A 19,390-nucleotide genomic window follows, 5' to 3' on the forward strand; every position below is an offset into this window, starting at 1 on the left:
TGTGTGTGTGTGTGTGTGTGTGTGTGTGTGTGTTTGTGTGTGTGAGAAAGAGAAATAGAGAGAGATTTTAACTATTCAGTAATGTAAAGAACCCCCAATCGGTCCAAAAATGGAATCTGACGGCCTGGGCGAAGGTTAAGGCGTGTATGCCCTTTCAGCGCCTCTGAATGTTCACTTAATTTTACTCTTAGGTTGTGTTTCCAGTTAGAAATTAATAATTAGTTATGCCTTAATTTAGATTTTTGATTATTCTGATTACCTTATATCTTCAATTATTTCGTTCACTGCAGTCCCGGTATCGCTTTAGAAAAGTCACTTTGGCCAACTGAGTGCTCTTCCCTGACACAAACTCGTCAGTTCTGATCGTAAACATTGGATGCAGGGTAAATATCTACCTTTAAGTCGGTCGCGCTCTGCTTATTTGTAACAAAAAGCATAGTTTTTATATTTTTCACTGCCTTTTATATTTAAGGCAGTGATAGTCAGAAATCGAAATAGACTTAATTGATGTGCCCCATGCTCCATCTATTAAACCTTCCGTATGATCAATCCTGAACACAGATTTGCGGTAATACCTTCAGTTTAATCTACTAGAAATAATGAATTAAGAATAATACAGAATAAACCAAATAACATTTTATTTGTCAATTAAAAATGTATCATGCCAATTACATTACAGTTAGACAATTAGAAGCCAATTCAGAAATAATAAATGCATAACATCAGTTGAAATGCACATGCACACAGTGGTGGATTAGTGTTCGAAGACACTTGTCCATCGCTGTGTGGGGGCCTCTGGCTACAGAAATTCCCCCCTGACTGCTTTGCAATTTACCTTATATACAGACCAGAATAAAAGGGTTATAAATAAAGGTGTTGTCCTTTGCTATTTCTTTGAAATCTTCTTTCCAGATTAGTTTTATTACTTTATTGCAGGAAACCTGATCTCAGTTTTTGTCTAGCAGGAAAGTCAAGTCTTACAGTATCCTAAAATCCCGCATTCCAACAAAGAGGAAAATTCTTGAGAGGTTACTGTAGGCTTGGGGAACTTTTATGAAACATGAGAACATTATGTATATTTCCATTAAAGTGCCCCTATTATGGTATTTTAAAAGTTCATAATTTTGTTTTGGAGGTCTACTACAATAGGTTTACATGCATCCAAAACACATGTTTTCATAGTGTACAGTACATTGCACAACATCTAATTTAAAAGAGTCTGAAAACAATTAGTTTGAAGATTCAGTCTTTCTAAACCCTTCCTTTCTGTGAACCTACTCTGCTCTGATTGGTCAGATGGCCGAGTCCAAGGGTTTTTAAAGACAGTGGGCCTCCTTTTGACACACAACATAGACAATGGTGGACCACTCTGCATACCTACCCTGACATGCTCGGTCAGTCCCCACACTTTGAAAACCTCTGGCCCAGTCTGTTGTCATTGGTTTTCTGCTCACAGCACATGTCGGAAACTAAACACCTATTACCATATCTAAATGTCAGCTCTGGAGTCTTCCTCAGTACTTGATACACAGTGGTACAAACAGGAACAATGGTGTCCGAATTTCCGTATCAATTTCAGCACGAGTTTTCATCATTCTGAATTGCGTGCAAAATGGATTTCCTTTCTACAGTCCTATTCTCCATGTATATACAATGCACTTATTACAATAATTAAAATAACTGGTTAATAACTAGGTTCTAACCCTTAACCTACCCCTAAACCTAACCTTAACCTCCGTAGTTACCTTATATTACCAAGTTTTGTTTTTTTAGGTAAGTACACTGTAAGTACATGTACATGTACTGTAAAATAAAGTGTGATCAAATAAAGTGCTACTGAAATAACAACATGATGCAGCTGTTGACATGCAGTATGGGTATCCAGTAGGGCTTATTCTTCTTCTTCAAAAAAAAAAAAAGTTACTGTGGCTTTAAATGAAAACACCCTTAACACTTTAATACGTTTATACTTTCAGTAACATTTTGTTTGTTTGTTTGTTTGTTTGTTTTTGTTTTGTTTTTTTGTAGCCTGACATCACTTCAACAAGTTTGCATCTAGTAAAACATTTGGTAACACTTTATTTTGATGCTCCCTTTTGAACATTCTGTTGATTATAAGTAACATTGCATCTACATGTCAACTAACTCTCATTAGAGTATTAGTAAACTGTCTGCTTGATATCTCCTTACTCTATATTGTGATGGTCCCTCAACAGACATTCTACTGACTATAAGTAACTTTGCAAATACATGTCAGCTTATTCTAACCCTTCCAGTCTAGTAATACTCTACTAACACTTTAATGAGAGTTAGTAGACATGTAGGTGCGAAGTTACTTATAGTCAACAGAATGTGTTAAAAGGACCATCAAATTAAAGTGAAACCAAACATTTAATTCATATAACTCTCTTGCTGACTGCTTAGAGCTATGGATTATCTTGTACTACAAGAAAACATATTTCACCTTCAGCCACCCCCAATTTTAGCACAGACCATTTAGCCAGTAGCCGTCAGGTTGTAGTTCTATATCACTTTGGAAGATAGTTTAATTTTAAAACCACAAGAAAACTTTTTTTTTTTCTTTCCTCTAATATAAGGCCTATAGTTGAGGGGCCTCTTGCATTCAACACTGTCAGAAAAAAAGGTACAGCGCTATCACTGGGGCGTTACTCTAAGGTACAAAAGTGAAAAGGTACATCTTTGTACCTTACCCCTAAATGGTACTTATTAGTACCTTAAAGGTACATTAGTACTTTAAAAGTGCATATTTGTACCTTAAAAGTACATATTAGTACCTTTTTAACTTTGTACCTTAGGGTACAGCTCCAGTGACAGCACCATACCATTTTTTTTGACAGTGAAAATGGTCTATGTGATCTCTGACGAAACACTAGAATTAATCAGAGAGCTCCACCAGCAGAAGATGCAGTGTCTTCTTGCACACTCATAAGAACCACTGGAAGCAGACTTATTGGAGGAGAAAGTGTGCAAGCAGGGCATAGGATCCACCTCTGCCCTGCCGAACCTTTGCCAAGCAGTCCTATAGTGCAATGATGCAACTGTCGTTCTTCAGGCTTCAACCAATTTATGTGCCATGCAAACATATCACTTCCAGATAAGCTAAGCTGCTTTGCCTGGAACATACAGAGTCTAAAACCACCATTATTTCTAATGTAACTGATAACATTTACTCTTAACACTTATTGCGTGGTAAGGAAGCCAACAGGGACAAAGTCCTCAAATGTTAATCCACCATTGAAACGGTCTCATATGAAGCAGGTCCACTGGTGAAGCTGCTGTCATTAGACCCATAAGCCTGTGAACAGACCTACAGGAATGTCTCACTCTGCTCTGAATCAATTCAGACAAAGGAGAAATGACAGGCTGTAGACAATCACTCTTGCATCGTGCATGAGTTCATTTCCACCCCTAGGAATACGGCCTGTTGCCTCGGCAACAAAACAATCTTCTGGAGGTTTATTCTCAAATCTAGCCTTAGTAGGTCACTGAAACACAATAAAATGCTGAAGATGCAAGGAAACATCATCTTCCTGAAGAAACATAATCTTCCTGAAGAATAGACACCTGAAGAGTGATATAGCACATTCTTTTGAGATACTGGTGACACACACCTGGAATGTATTCTCATAGCATCAACTACTGGTGCAGAGTCAAGTAAACAAAATATATTGAAGTGGACCTCATCATGACTTCAACTTATGTTTGCAGTTATCTCAGATAATGTAGTTGTGGCGAGTAAGACAATGCAGAGAGCCGTGAGAACGGGGCGAGGCCGGTGGCACAAGTGTTAATGAGCATCACCTGTGCACCACACCGGTCTTGAGTTTCCCACGGCGGTTGTGGTTTTTTTTTCTCTGTAGGAAAATTGAGAAATTTAAGCAACATTTAAGCATTCCCATTAGTATTTTTTTTTTTTTTTTTTTTTCTGTTTCATGGGCATTCTCTTTATAAGCTTTCAAAATGCTAACAAACTAAAATGTTCTTATTATCAAACTTTTCATCCTCTCACTTATTTTTTTTTTTTCTTTTCTGTTTTGTCAGATGACACTCCAGAGACATGTATCTACTCCAACTGGTCCCCATGGTCTGCGTGCAGCTCCTCAACATGTGAGAAGGGGAAGAGGATGAGGCAGAGAATGCTGAAGGCACAGCTGGATCTCAGTGTGCCCTGTCCACATACACAAGACTTTGAGCCCTGCATGGGTCCTGGCTGCAGTGATGAAGGTCAGAATCAAACAATACAAAAACAGGGAACATGGAAGATATTGTCATTCATACTCAAGCTAGCTAAAACCATATTATATTATTTTTAAACCATAGTGAGGTGCCTCAATGTCTCAATGTTTATGCTCCATGGTTGCACTTTATTTTACAGTACGTGTTCCTCAAGTACATACTATCAAAATATGCTTATTTTTGTAATTCCACAAGGTGCCACTAGTGTAGCAGAAATTACATACTTAACCTTTAAGGACACTGTAGAAGTAGTTTGAAAAAGTAGCTTTTCAGTGTAAATAAAAATGGAGGTAATTGTGTATATATACACACACACATATATATATATATATATATATATATATATATATATATATATATATATATATATATATATATATATATATATATATATATATATATATATATATATATATAATCGTCATGACCACAAGGTGGCACTGGCCCTAAAGTACCTTTTTGACAGCCTTTAGTTTAGAATAAATCTAACAGATACAGTAGTTGCATATGCACATGCAGTGCTTTGACCCTAATAAAAATAATCGGAGCAAAAACAGTTCCCTTTTGAAGGAACTCAACGCTGCATCAGTTTCTGATGCTATAGGGATGCGTCCTCGCGGAACCTGGTGTAACTTTATGTCAGTGCCATGGATTTGAGACTGAATTTGAGAGTGGTTGAGACTGGGTGAGTGTATTGAGAGTTATAATGTTAGAGTTTGGTGTTCTCTCTGTTCTTGCCCTCTCTAAAGCAATATATATATATATATATATATATATATATATATATATATATATATATATATATATATATATATATATATATATATAAAAGTAGAGCTGTACAAGAGATATCTGCCTTAGGTTGAGCTTGACAGATAAAATCTGTCACCTTCCCTAGTTCATTGACTGGAAGTTGAAATACGGTAGAGCTCCCTGGCAGGGATTGGCATGAGTAAAGCTTGGTAGTCGAGATTGAGTGTGACTCCTACTCTCTCCCCAGTTATTAATTTTGGGTAGTAAAGCAAGTTTATGCTCCTTGGTCCCCATCCGAACAGACTACTCAAAGGTTGGAGCGGGGCTTAACTTTTAGAAATGGTGACCCATTCTCTGCTGCCTGCCTTCTGTAGATCATTAGTCTTGGAGTTGGGAATTATCCTTTTCATGCTCCCTTCGGTATGCTGCTCTCCTTGGCTTGTGGTCAGGTCTGGAATCATATGCAGAGTTGCTGTGAGCAACTCTCAATATTTTATCTTTGCCTAGTTAGGCTGATGGGTGTAGTGCTATGAACTTTTCTGAGACTATGTTTATATTTTCCCATTAGCTCTGCTCTTAGGGGTTTCAGGCTGTCCAGTAGCTGTTGCTCAGACTGGTTTAATGCAGGAGTCCCTGATTCAGAAACAGTTGAGCAAACTCCCAATAGTGCACACTTTCTCACTGTACACTTTGGGATTTTATGAATGAGTTTATGAAGGACTGTGCACGCTCCGCTCCTAAGCAACCACACACAGATCGCATATGTCACCTCCCGTAATGTAGTATCGGGCAGAGAGACACACAGATCTAAGCTGCTTATTCATCAAAATTACAGCCATAAACACCAGACATGTGAAGCACAGTCTGAATGATAGGCTGGAAATATTGTTTCAATGTTTATTTATATGGTCTCATAATCTATGTGTTGCCTTGGTAAACGCAAGATTTGATCCATTGATAATAAATATGGCTTTCTTCCCTTAAAAAAAAGAAAGTCAACAGGCGAGGCTGAAACACCTGAAAGTCCACAGCTGTACACAGAGTTATTTCTCAATGAACACAGCCAGCACCCTCAGGAGCTGACTTTGCATGCCTCGCATCCAAACAGAATCATCCATAGTGTCAACAACTGACGCAAGTGTAGTTCCCTCGAAAGGGAATGTCTTTGGGTTATGTGCACAATGCACTTTTCTTATTTTTATGCCTAAAATGTGTATGATCTCTGTATAATATCTGTCTTTAAATGCAAGATATAAGAAGTATACTTGCAATAGTTCTACTTTAGCACAGTCAAATATACTCGGGACCTCAGCACTACTTCCACACAATTAAAGTGCATTAAGTACAAAACTAGTTGTTCCAATTTAGTGGGCTTTAAGTACACTGGATTAGTATATCAAAAATACAATTGCAGGGTATTTTTATTAAGCTCATAAATATGTACATTTATTTATAGTATGCTTAGCACAAAAAATGTATTTCAAATACATTTTAGTATTTTTTTTCACTAGGGTGGACTTGCACTGACATGTGTCTCACATTTTTAACTGCAAAACGTGTTCTGTGAATGGCCATAATTGATAAAAAATAAGATAAAAAGCACATTCTTATTTCAGTGTTGTTATTTAAGCAAACAGTTTGCAGCGTACATAAAGTTAACAGCATTTACAGTACAAGTAAATATGAATATACACTGCCCTCCAAAAGTTTGGAAATGCCCTAGCAAAGTGGGGTTTTGGACAATATTGGCATGAATCCTTTTTAATTTGTGATCATTTTGCACTGATAAGGGACAACACATACTACGAAAACATATTTTATTATATAAACAGTTTATACATAGAAAAAAAAAAAAAAAAACTTAAATTTTTGATTAATCAAAATATCCACCATTAGCAGCTATTTGACCTAAACTGGGTTCTAATTGGTTCATTGTATTCTAAATTTAATTGTCTATCAATTGTTGAAGCTATTAAGGGCCAAGTTTAAACCTGAAACCAGGCGTCACAGCTGGCAAAGGGGCATATCTGACTTTGACATATATATTGCCATTGTTATGTAATCAAAATGAAAATTATTATTGGTGGTCTTCAATGATAATGTAAAGTTACTGTAATGTATTTGCACCAAAAAATGATAAGGATTTATGCTGATATCGTCCAAAACCACACTTTGCCAGGGGTGTTTCCAATCTTTTGGAGGGCAGTATACATATTCATGAAGATACATTAAACTCCCGTTATTCGCACCTTAAATGATTAGTTCACTTCAGAACTTAACTCTTTCTTTCTTTAGTTGTAAAGAAATTAAGGTTTTTGAGGAAACCATTCCAGGATTTTTCTCCATATAGTGGATTTCAACAGGGTTCAACGGGCTGAAGGTCCAAATCGTTTCAATGCAGCTTCAAAGGGCTCTACACGATCCCAGCGTAAGGGTCTTATCTAGCAAAACAATCTGTAAAAAAAAAAAATATACATATATATATTTTTTAAAGGGTCATGAAACCCCCCTGTTTTACCCTGGTCGTTCGCACCTCTGAGCTGGAAAAACTCTGTTAAAATGGGCGTGTTAAGCTCTGGAAAAGTGGGAGTGTAGAGGGGGGAAGAGGGGAGAGAACAACCAATGAAGCACAGACATAGAGCACACTCATTATACAGAAAAATTTATATTAATATTACTCCCAAGCACAAGGGAGAAATGCGAAAGGGCTAATAATAGGCTACTTTGATTACATTTCCAAGCACTGCAGTCTCAAAATCAGTCTTTTGTCTATCAGAATAATTGCGTCGTTGTGTTCAGATAGGCTACACCACTGTATCAGTGTCCAGTTTGCACATATAATTCATTTGAAGAAGACTTGATGAAATATGTGTGCATAACTACACCGTGCTGGTTAATGTTTAGTGCAGGAGAATGTGTGAAATAAAAACTGTAAAACAGATACTTTACTCTGTATGAGCTATGTGCCACGTGGCGAGTGTTATTAAACTCATTGCGAAGTTCCGCGCTGAAACCGATCATATGCACACTCTGCGTGTATATCATAATAATAATCGTATTTTTCATGTGTTCGTATTCAAACTCCAGTTCTGACTGCATCGCGAGCAAAATACAAACACATGTGCTGCTGTGCTGAAGGAAACATATATGGCTCACATGTATGAATGCAGCTAGAGCAGGCAGAGGAGAATGAGCCGCACTTTTGTGACATTTGGATTCTCCGCTGTAATGCAATCTCATGCGAACATATTTTCCATTTGTGCTGGTAGATTACAGCAAAACAATCCACATGCACACAAACCTCTGCTCTGGTCGCATCGCAGGAAAACACATTGTGTTGTAGCACTGAGGACACCAACGATATGTCTCTGAATGACAACAGACCGAGGCGAGAGAAAGGACAAACAAGGAACATCAAAAAATCAACTAACATATTCAAAAAAAAAAAAATTGCCCACCTTAAGCTAGTATGATGGGGTTGTTCTAGTAAGGCTCTTGACCAAGATGTTCTACCAGATTTGCCAGGCCCCAGATTTCTTTAAACAAGCTTGGACCAGCTAGAAACCAGTTACCGTGTTCCAAAACAATTCAAGCTAAATTTATCTAGATTTTCTAGCAGGGCTGGTGGTTGAATATGGTAAGTTTTTTGAATAAGGGCATGAATAACAAAGTGAACCTTGACTTTTACAGATGCTTCCACATGCATGATGTCAGAATGGATCACATGGTCACCATGCAGTGTGACATGTGGCGCAGGTGTGCGCTCTAGGGAGCGCTATGTAAAACAGTTTCCTGACGATGGCTTTCCTTGCACCCTTCCCACTGAAGAAACAGAGCCGTGCACGGTCAATGAGGAATGCTGTGAGTATTATTTATCTGTGAACACACAAGGTCAGATTCATTGAAATGTTTTACACATCGCAGATGTTTAGTTTACATATAATTCTCAAAGGTCCTGTAAATATTTCACAACTTCATAAAACAATGCACTACAACCAATCTAATGAAGTCTAATAAACTGCCTGAAAAGAGTTTTCTGTTAATAATCTTATACATTTGCTTATTGCATAGCTGGTGCATACAACTACTGAATATTGACCCATATGGTGTTGTCTTTGCTTTACGTGTGCTAAAATTTTTAGCCATTCTGAGTCATAAAGACCATGATACTGACCATAAAGGCCATCCCTTCATGAAAACCCTCTGCTATGGACAGAGAAAAAAAAAAAAAAAAAAATCCCCAAAAATAGTCTCTGGTAAAACAACTAAGTTACAATAATAACTTTAATGAAACCTTAGTGTTACCAAGTTCTTCTCCCACTGACACATTCTCCACCCCAATAATATGCACTGTATATGTTTCTACTGGTGTAGCTCCAAGCAGTTGCCTGGTTACTGAATGGGGTGAATGGGATATATGCAGTGCCACCTGTGGGCTTGGCATGAAAAGAAGGGAACGGATGGTGAAAATGCCCCCGTCTGATGGCTCCATTTGTGGGGCTGAGGTGGTGGAAGCGGAGAAGTGTATGATGCCAGAATGCCGTAAGTGCAAATGCTCACATGCACACCTACATGAATATATGCATACCCATGTACGCCCAGTTTAAGATATTCACACACATTCACAGATTTTCATGCCTGTCCATGAATGTTTATGTGGACATGAATTAATGTATTCATATACATACATACCATACATACCATGTCCACAATTAAATATGCATACACATGCATACCTACATATTCACACAAAAGAAGTGAACACATGTGCATATTCAAATACATAACCGAAAAAAATACACTCACAAAAATATTCACACATGTTAATGTATTAATAGACATAACATACATAAACATTCACATGACAATATTCGCACATATTTACATGTATGCCAACATTAGCATATTCACACAGAATACATGCCTACATTAACATATTCTCACAAATACATACCCACATTGTCATATTTATACAGAATACAAGCCTACATGCCTACAGTCCTCAGTGTTATGATGCTGTGTTTTTGTGTGTATAGATACTATCCCGTGTTTACTGTCCCCATGGTCTGACTGGAGTGACTGCAGTGTGACATGTGGTAAAGGCACACGGACACGTCAACGCATACTCAAATCACCTGCAGAGTTGGGAGAATGCAGTGAGGAGCTGGAACAGATGGAGAAATGCATGCTGCCAGAGTGTCGTGAGTTAAACATATTTTCATAAACATTTCTCTATCACTCTATCTCACACACACACACACACACACACACACACACACACATCTTGTTTATACAACTAAGATAGTAAGATCGTATATATATTGTATATAGATACGGAGTTCACGATACGATACGTATCACGATATTTTGAACAAAATGAAAGTGAAATTCAAACGAGATTTATTAAAAAAAACATTAACAAATTTCAATAATTTTCCTTGTTGTACATACAAGATCACATTTCAATAAAATAAATAAATATAAAATTTTAATAAAAACCTTCTGTATTCAAATTAACAGTTGAATAGGGCTGTCTGTCACTGAAAAAAAATGTTAAATTTAACATGAACTTAGAATTATGAATAGGGGCCGTTCACATATTGCGTCTAATAACGCGTGGAAGGCGCGGCCGCACCGCTTCTCCTTCTTTCCAAAGCGCTTGCGCTCCCGTGGCGTCGGTCGTTGCTATGCAACCATGAACTGAGCTCTCCAAGAGGATCAGGATGTTTCTGCAAAGGATAAATGATTTCTAGCCCTTGCATTAGTTTTACTACGAGATATATTGATGGAGATAAGATTTATATCTTCAGTTCAGCTGTTCAGCTGAGCTTTTGATGTTCTGTTACGGAAAGGCCATATCTGATCGGTTGATTCTTGTCACACGACCTGCGGTGCGCTTGCGGCATTCTGAGAAGTTGAGAATTGCATGCGCGTCGATCCCATTATGAGCACGCCTGCCGCGTGGCTACATTTGAAAATAATAACTGACTTGCACACGGAAAAGACGCAATATGTGAACGGCCCCACAGAACTTCTTAAAGCAAAGCATCGCAAGCGTCTTTTGCTTTTCTGTGAGCACTGTTGCTGTGCACTGCGGTGAAAGAAAGCCATGACTTTTCTCACGCGACCATGCAAGAGACTGACATGAGAAACATTTAAACCTGCTTGCAAGATTCAATGTGTGCCCGAAACACTTACTGAACTAGAGAGCAGATTGAGACACACCATCTACGATAAATCGTTACACCCCTAATACTTATAGTAATTTAAAAATGTGGTAGCATTGGATCTGGACAGGAAGGAAGGGGTGTGTCACGATTCTGCCTTCTCACATCACGATACAGGTTCGTGGACCTGCGTATCGCGATTTCGATTTCATATCGCATATCGTTACAGCCCTACTTATATATATATATATATATATGTCGGGTTTATTTTACATATATTTTTATATATTTTTACATTTTCATAAACTTAAACTTCCATAACTTTTTTTTTAATTTCACTTTCCTAATTTATTTCACTTCTAAAAAAACAACCTTAGGTCTATATTCCAAAACATTCTTGAATTACAACCATTTATGTTTGGATAGTGAATTTTCATGTCTATGTGAAAAAAAGGAGGTTACAATTATTTAAATCTGTTTTTCTCAGAATAACGTTCCTGAAAATCAGAGCAATCAGCCGAATTCAGATAACATAACTTTTGTTACAGACAAGCTAAGAAAGATTTAAAAAAAAAAATTAGAAAGGGCTCGAATCCAGCTTTCATATGGTAAACCTGTGATAAGTAAAACTTTTGATTCAACAAAATTTTCTTTTTAATAGTCAATTTATTTTCAGCAGTCATCAAGCTTGTACGTATACACTGGTCAGTGGTCACAGACATGAAGATGTACCTTTAATTTCACTATGCTGATTTCTCACAAAAAAACCTGTCATCATGTTTTCAGGCCATTTCAAGTTTGATTTTGACATGACACAAAGTGGTGATATGTAAGTGACAGTTGTTTACTTACTTTTTAATTAGTCTTCCCATTAACGCCATCACTGTCTTCATTAAGGCCGGTTCGATGAGAATGTGCACGAAAACGTCTCGGTTACGTATGTAACCCTCGCTCCCTGAAGGAGGGAACGGAGACATACGTCAGTAGTGACCGACGAATTGGGATATCGCTAGAGAGCCCTATCAGCTTCGAGTGAACTAAAACAAGCCAATGGAATTGGCGTGCGATATTTGCATAATGCGCACCGCCTCTGACAGGTGTATATAAATAGGAAGCAGATGCAATCGCACTCTGTTTTTCGCTGAGGAGACAACTGGTGTCCGCGCAGCAGCGAGGGTACCGAAACTGTGACGACGGGACATACGTCTCCGTTCCCTCCTTCAGAATCGAGACGTTCCCTTTCAGTCGGTCACGTTCGACGTACGTCAGTAGTGACCGACGAATTGGGATCCCAACTAAAGCGCCACAGTTACAAAACCCCTTCCGGTGCCCAGCGCAAACTCGGCCACCCATGGCACCAGCTTACGCCGAGAGAGTCTACTGCTGTTCCACCGAATACCCACTAAGTAAACTAGACTACACTGGGAAAGCGAACCCATAGGGGATGCTGCGGAGGCCACTACCTACCCACGGGGGAGGAATTTACGTGGAGAATACACATATGGACAGGCCCGAGGGGCAGTACGCATATGGAGTCCCTGGGATGGCTCCACCTGGGTAGGGGGAGACTCATCTGACAGGTGACAGCAGAGCTGGCTCTGCTAAGGGAAAGACACGGACTCGCCCGTAGGGAGTTTTAAACCATGGATGATTACACATATGAGACCGCTCATGTAGAGGAGTCACGACATATGGACCCCAGCCAACAGACAGCGTCAGCGACGGATGTAGGCCTGGCATCAGCAGACACTCTGCAATGTCCAAGCCGAAGGGGGAGGCGGAGGAACTCGACAGGGTTTGCCAAGCGGGGAACACGACTGGAGTCAAAAATATGCACGCATCCGGCCCAGGGGGGCGGGAATGGCATTGCAAGCCGACACTTAGAGCGGGTTTAACGCGTCTACCAGCTAGTGGAAGCGAGTACACGGGAAGATACCGGCTCTACACATAGGCTATAGAATCTAGCGAATGTGTTAGGTGTCGCCCAGCCTGCAGCTCTACAGATATCTGTCAGCGAGGCGTCGTGAGCCAGCGCCCAGGAAGAGGCCACCCCTCTGGTGGAGTGGGCTCTCAACCCGAGCGGGCAAGGCACGCCCTGGGATTCGTACGCCAAGGCAATGGCATCCACTATCCAGTGGGCCATCCTCTGCTTGGAGACAGCCTTTCCCTTCTGCTGGCCTCCGTAACAGACAAAGAGCTGGTCTGAGGTCCTGAAGCTTCGCGTTCTGTCCACGTACACACGCAGAGCGCGGACGGGACAGAGCGAAGCTAGGGCTGGGTCTGCCTCCTCCGAAGGCAGCGCTTGCAGGTTAAAACCATATCCCTGTGTTCGCACAACTGCGCTCGCGAGCTGGCCAGGATCAACCAGTCGTCGAGGTAGTTAAATATATGAATGCCTTGTTCCTTGAGGGGAACGATGGCCGCCTCCGCAACCTTTGTGAAGACAGGGCCAGCCCGAAGGGTAGGACTTTGTACTGATATGCTCGACCCTAGGAACTGTAGGAAGGGTCTGTGGCGAGGCAGAATCGAGACATGAAAGTACGCGTCCTTCAGGTCAATCGCTGCAAACCAATCCTGGGGACGGATGCATTTGAAAATGCACTTCTGCGTGAGCATCTTTAACGGCAACTTGTGAAGGTACCGGTTCAAGACGCGCAGATCCAGGATTGGCCGTAGCCCACCGCACTTCTTTGGTACAATGAAGTAGGGGCTGTAGAACCCCGACTTCATATCGGCTGGAGGGACCGGCTCGATTGCATCCTTCGCCAGGAGGACAGAAATCTCCGCCTGGAGAACAGGTGCGTTGTCCAGTGACACCTGAGTGTAGTGGACACCCCTGAAAACCGGGGGGCGCCGGGCAAACTGAATCGCATAGTCAAGTCCGATGGTGCGAATGAGCCAGCTGGACGGGCTGGGGAGCACCTTCCACGCTTCCAGACACCAAGCCAGCGGGACTAAAGGCACCACAGATGCACCGGGGGTGGGGCAGCGAGGCAGAATACGGGAACCCGACTCGGATGGCATGGGAGCGGCCCAGAGTGTGGTCGGACTCTGGGAGGCAGCAGTGTGTATGGGAGACGACAAAGTAAGAGGGGGCTGCGAGTGGCAAGGCCTTTGTGGGGCGTCGCACACTGACAAGCGCGCCCTCTTGTGACCTGGAGGTTGGGGAAACTGCTCTTTTTGTGAAAAAGTGGGTACCGCTGGTCTCAGTGGACAGACAACATTCACAAATTCCCCCTGCCCTCCTCCGGGGGTGGGAGAGATGATGGAACTCTCTCCCGAAGAGCAGGATCCTTCCCCTCCAGGTCGCCCATCTCAGGATCGTGACTTCCTCGACCGCTTACCACCTGGCTTGGCTGAGACGGACTGGGCATCACGACCGCGACCGGTACTCTGCTGTTTGGCAGGTGTAGGCTGCTGCTTTGCAGACTTAGCAGAGGCAGAGGACAGCGCAGGCGGGCGCCCTCGGCGACGAGCAGGCTGAGGCTCAGCCGCCGGCGGCAGGGTGGAGGCAGCAGCGGACCACCGGGGCATGACATGCTTGATTGTCTCAGCCTGCTTCTGTGCAGCGGAGAACCGTTGGGCGAAGCTCTCCACCGCGTCGCCGAAAAGGCCGACCGGGGACATGGGGGAGTCCAGGAACCGATGTTTGTCGGTTTCCATCATGTCTGCCAGGGTCAGCCAGAGGTGGTGCTGCTGGACTACAAGCGTAGACATCGCATGACCAACAGAACGTGCTGTCACCTTCGTCGCTCGGAGGGCGAGGTCGGTGGCAGCACGCAGCTCCCCTAACAGCTGTTAGGCAAGCCCTCCCTGGGGCATTTCCGATAGTGCTTTTTCTTGGTACACCTGCAAAAGGGCCATGGCATGCAGGGTGGAGGCAGCTTGTCCAAAGGCTCTGTAAGCTTTCTCCGTCAGTTCTGAGGAGAATTTACAGGCCCGGGACGGGAGACGCGGTTCACTGCGCCAGCCGGTGACCGTTGGACACAGCTGCATCGCAACGGACTGCTCGACTGGGGGAATCCGATCATATTCCCTAGCCTCTCCGCCATCCAGGGAGGTGAAGGCGGACGAGGGACCAGTTCTCGCACGAGCACTATACGGCGTTCGCCAGAATCTTGTCACCTCATTGCGCACCTCCGGGAAGAATGGCATCGGGGCGGGGCGCTGGGGTTGACCAGCGTGACCGGCCCCGAGGTACCAATCATCGATCCGAGAGGGCCCGGGAAAGGGTGGAGGGTTCCACATGAGCCCGACACTCTCGGCCGCCCGGGAAAGCACAGCCATCAACTCGGGATTGGGCTCGGTCTGCGCTACCGTCCCGGAGGGCGGCAGCGTATCCGAGTCTTCATCTCCCGAGGATACGGGCTCACCTTCCGATGCTGAGATCGACATCTGATCCGCAGCAGGCGGACCAAAGGTAATGGCTGGACAGTCCGTAGAAGGCCCAGCAGAAACCGATGGCGGCACGACGGGTTGCAGTGCTGATGAGGCGGCAGGGGCCCGAGGAGCGGAGCTTGGCGGGGAAGCCCTGACGGTGATCCTCAGGTCACCCTGCCTATACTCCGTCGAACCGTCATTCCGGCCGGAGCCGGAAAAAAAAGGCAGAACGGGGCATAGGGGAGGGGACCCCCGCTACCTGAGATTTCAGGAACGAGAGTCTAGACTTCAGCACTGCGATAGTCATGTTCCCGCAATGAGAACATGAGCTATCCACAAAAGCTGCTTCAGCGTGCTGAACGCCCAAACACGTGATGCAGCGATTGTGCCCATCAGCAGGGACCAGGGAACGACCGCACCCAGTAATGCACACACAAAATGACATCTTTGTAAAGACGCAGGGTTCGTCTGTAAAGCTCTTTCAGAAGGGGAAATTACAGCTCTCTCGTGCTGAAGCACACAGGGAGTGTCACGATGTGTTCAGGTACACCACTCCCCTAACACAACGCAGGAACCGGTCCAAATCGCAACCGTACAGCGCGCTTTAAATGGGACAAAAGGTTGTTGTGAAAACAGCAGTTTAGAGCTCAATGCTCAGGCTCCTGAAGAAGCTTGCGACCTCGCTGCTGTGCTGTAACGCCAACAGAAAGTGCTGTACCACTTCAAAGGCTGAAGAACACTCTGACTTTGTTCAGTCTTGAAAGCTGAAGAGACCAACTGGTTGGCTCTGAAGCGAAAGACAGAGTGCGATTGCATCTGCTTCCTATTTATATACACCTGTCGGAGGTGGTGCGCATTATGCAAATATCGCACGCCAATTCCATTGGCTTGTTTTAGTTCACTCGAAGCTGATAGGGCTCTCTAGCGATATCCCAATTCGTTGGTCACTACTGACGTACGTCGAACATGACCGACTGAAAGGGAACAAGAGGCAGGATTTGTCGCACGAACCAATCATGTCCAATCTTAACCGATCATATCCAATCATAGTGCGATGGAGGCACTGCCTCCTCTCACGTGACTTTCCCCCATTCATTCTCAGTTACCCCCCACTAAACCTAATACATGCTTTAGAGGCTCTGTTTTATTTCTATGAGCTGAAGGGAGGCACAGAGACGCGGATTCCCCACTGTAACTTTACCTGCGGGTGTTGCTGTTTGACAGTGTTTCTTTAGAAAAATGAGTGACTTTTACACTTTTTAATGTCATATTTTGTAACATTTGCATTGTTTTATTTTTGTAATATTGATTATTTTCTCATCCAGTTTTTTTTTTTTTTTGAGGAGGTACTGCCTCCCTTGCCTCCTTGGACGGAAAACGTCTCGGTTACGTATGTAACCCTCGTTCCCTGAAGGAGGGAACGGAGACGTACGTCAGTAGTGACCGACGAATTGGGATATCGATTCCAATTCGACGGTCACTACTGACGTACGTCGAACGTGACTGACTGAAAGGGAACATCTCGGTTACGTTTGTAACCCTCGTTCCCTGAAGGAGGGAACGGAGACGTACGTCAGTAGTGACCGACGAATTGGGATATCGATTCCATTTCGTGGGTCACTACTGACGTACGTCGAACGTGACCGACTGAAAGGGAACCCCTGATATGTATGTGTATATATATATATATATATATATATATATATATATATATATATATATATATATATATATATATATATATATATATATTTGGATCTTTATAAAAGTTCACAATGTTGTTGCAGATTAAATATAATATGGCTAACATTAAATAAATATTTTCTTTCAGGTTAGAAACTGTTTATTATTCACTCAAACTACTTTCTGTTTTTGGTCATTTGATGATCTCTTCAGTGTCTTTATCTGAAACACTACACATTGAAAATTCACCCAAAAAAAAAGCAGACCATCCAAGTATATGTGGAATACTCATTTCAACAGGCTATGGTTTGGGACACACTAATTCTAATCTCTGATACTGTTTATGATAGATAATATGCAAATTGGGATTGAGGGTGTGTCTCCAGAAACAGGGCTGAAGATTCTTGTGTTGACACAGTCAACTTCTTGTTTATTGAACTGTTGTATAAATGCAATATGACACCCCCAACCATGCTGTTGTTCTTGATTCTAAATTGTTTGAGTGAAGAACCCTTTAGAAACATAATCCAAACAGATCCAAAACATAAATATTTTATTTTAATGCTGTATCTTTTTGAGATAATGAGATCTTTGAGATTATGTTTAATAAATTAAATTCCTCAATCATATTAGTACCTCTTGTGAAAACTTTCCTTTTTATGTGTTTTAGAGACTCACAACATGTCCATAAGTGTGTTAACAGGTTTAGTTTTAAGACTTTAAAGAATGAAAACTTTCATGTTATTTGTAATTAAGGTTACACATTTCGTAGGACATAAACTTAGTCAGTATACAAATGGATTTATTAAGTACAGAAATGTCTATTTAATCAATGTGTGTGTGTGTGTGTGTGTGTGTGTGTGAACAGCAGTGACTATTAAACAAAATATACAAAAAATAAATAAATAAATAAACATGATAAACAGCCTCTTTAAAATAATTCAATGTTCTCCTTGTGCTTGAATATTGTCTCTTTTAATGTTTTTCTCTCTCTAGCGATGGACTGTGTGATGTCAGTGTGGTCTGAGTGGTCAGAGTGCAGTAAGTCCTGTGGGAAGGGTCACTTGATCCGCACACGCATGATCACTCTGGAGCCTCAGTTTGGAGGAGATCCATGCCCTGAGACCATACAGAGAAAAGCATGCAAGATCAAGAAGTGTAATCAAGGAGGCTTAAACAGTGATGAGAGGAAGAGACGCAAAGAAGACCGTAAGAAGAGGAGGAACAAACAGGGACGGGAAGAGAGCGCAGATGAGCTCGCAGGTGAACATGCATCGTCATCTCTGTTAAAGGGATACTCCATTGAATTCTGAAAATTCTCTCATCATTTACTCACTCTCATGCCGTTCCAAATGTTATATGACTTTCTTTCTTCTATGGGACACAAACTGAATTTTTTTGAAAAATAATTCTCATCTCTGTGAATCCATAAATGAAAGTGCCTTTAAAATCTTTAAAATCCAGGCAAAAGAACACTGCGGTGATTCATATGACCACAGTTGATTATATTAGATAAGATAAGTATCTCAGAACTAGAGATACTGACAATCTCCTTACAAATATCAGCAACACAATAATATCACTAACAGATGTCAATGAGTATCATAACATTACCACTTTCTACTTTACTATTTCATAACATCATAACATTATCAGTACAGACATTGTCACTAAATAGAATTTCAGATGATTAACTGATCTTACTGTCACTAACAGCAGTTTTATCTTGTCTAAATTTCATCCAAAAGGATGCAAAATGAAGTCTTGGTCTGGATGGACTGACTGTACCAAGCTATGTGGTGGAGGAATCCAGGAACGGCTAATGACGGCCAAGAAGAGATTCAAAAATGTGCAGTTAAATAGCTGTAAAGACCGAAAGGAGATACGGGCCTGCAATGTCCACCCCTGCTAGGCCTGTACTGAATGGGCTTGTGGGATGGGACCCAATCTAGATTATGAACAGACTGTGATACAATGTCTTGCAATTTAATGCACTCTGTTTGGGGTTGGAAAGCTGCAACAGGTAGTCTGTTATTTTCACTTTTGTTTTCTAGAATTTATAGTGATCCAGGCCTTGTCTAGCCTGTAAACAGACAAGAAACCAACAAGGGAGGGTGCCAGAGTTGCAATGTACTGTACAATTCAGATGT

At 41.9% G+C, this 19,390-nt stretch overlaps 1 protein-coding gene across 1 annotated transcript in view; it reads left to right on the forward strand.

Moving 5' to 3' along the window:
- Positions 1 to 19,152, forward strand: part of spon1a (spondin 1a) — a 208,955-nt gene extending 189,803 nt beyond the window's left edge. Inside the window, exons 11-16 of the mRNA XM_067389022.1 lie at positions 4,063 to 4,245; positions 8,701 to 8,871; positions 9,385 to 9,552; positions 10,047 to 10,211; positions 18,237 to 18,503; positions 18,989 to 19,152. Coding sequence (XP_067245123.1) covers positions 4,063 to 4,245; positions 8,701 to 8,871; positions 9,385 to 9,552; positions 10,047 to 10,211; positions 18,237 to 18,503; positions 18,989 to 19,152 — 1,118 coding nt within the window. The remainder of the gene's footprint in view (positions 1 to 4,062; positions 4,246 to 8,700; positions 8,872 to 9,384; positions 9,553 to 10,046; positions 10,212 to 18,236; positions 18,504 to 18,988) is intronic.
- The last annotated feature ends 238 nt before the right edge of the window (positions 19,153 to 19,390 follow it).

Source organism: Chanodichthys erythropterus, chromosome 7, assembly GCF_024489055.1.
Source record: "Chanodichthys erythropterus isolate Z2021 chromosome 7, ASM2448905v1, whole genome shotgun sequence".
Lineage (NCBI taxonomy): Eukaryota > Metazoa > Chordata > Actinopteri > Cypriniformes > Xenocyprididae > Chanodichthys > Chanodichthys erythropterus.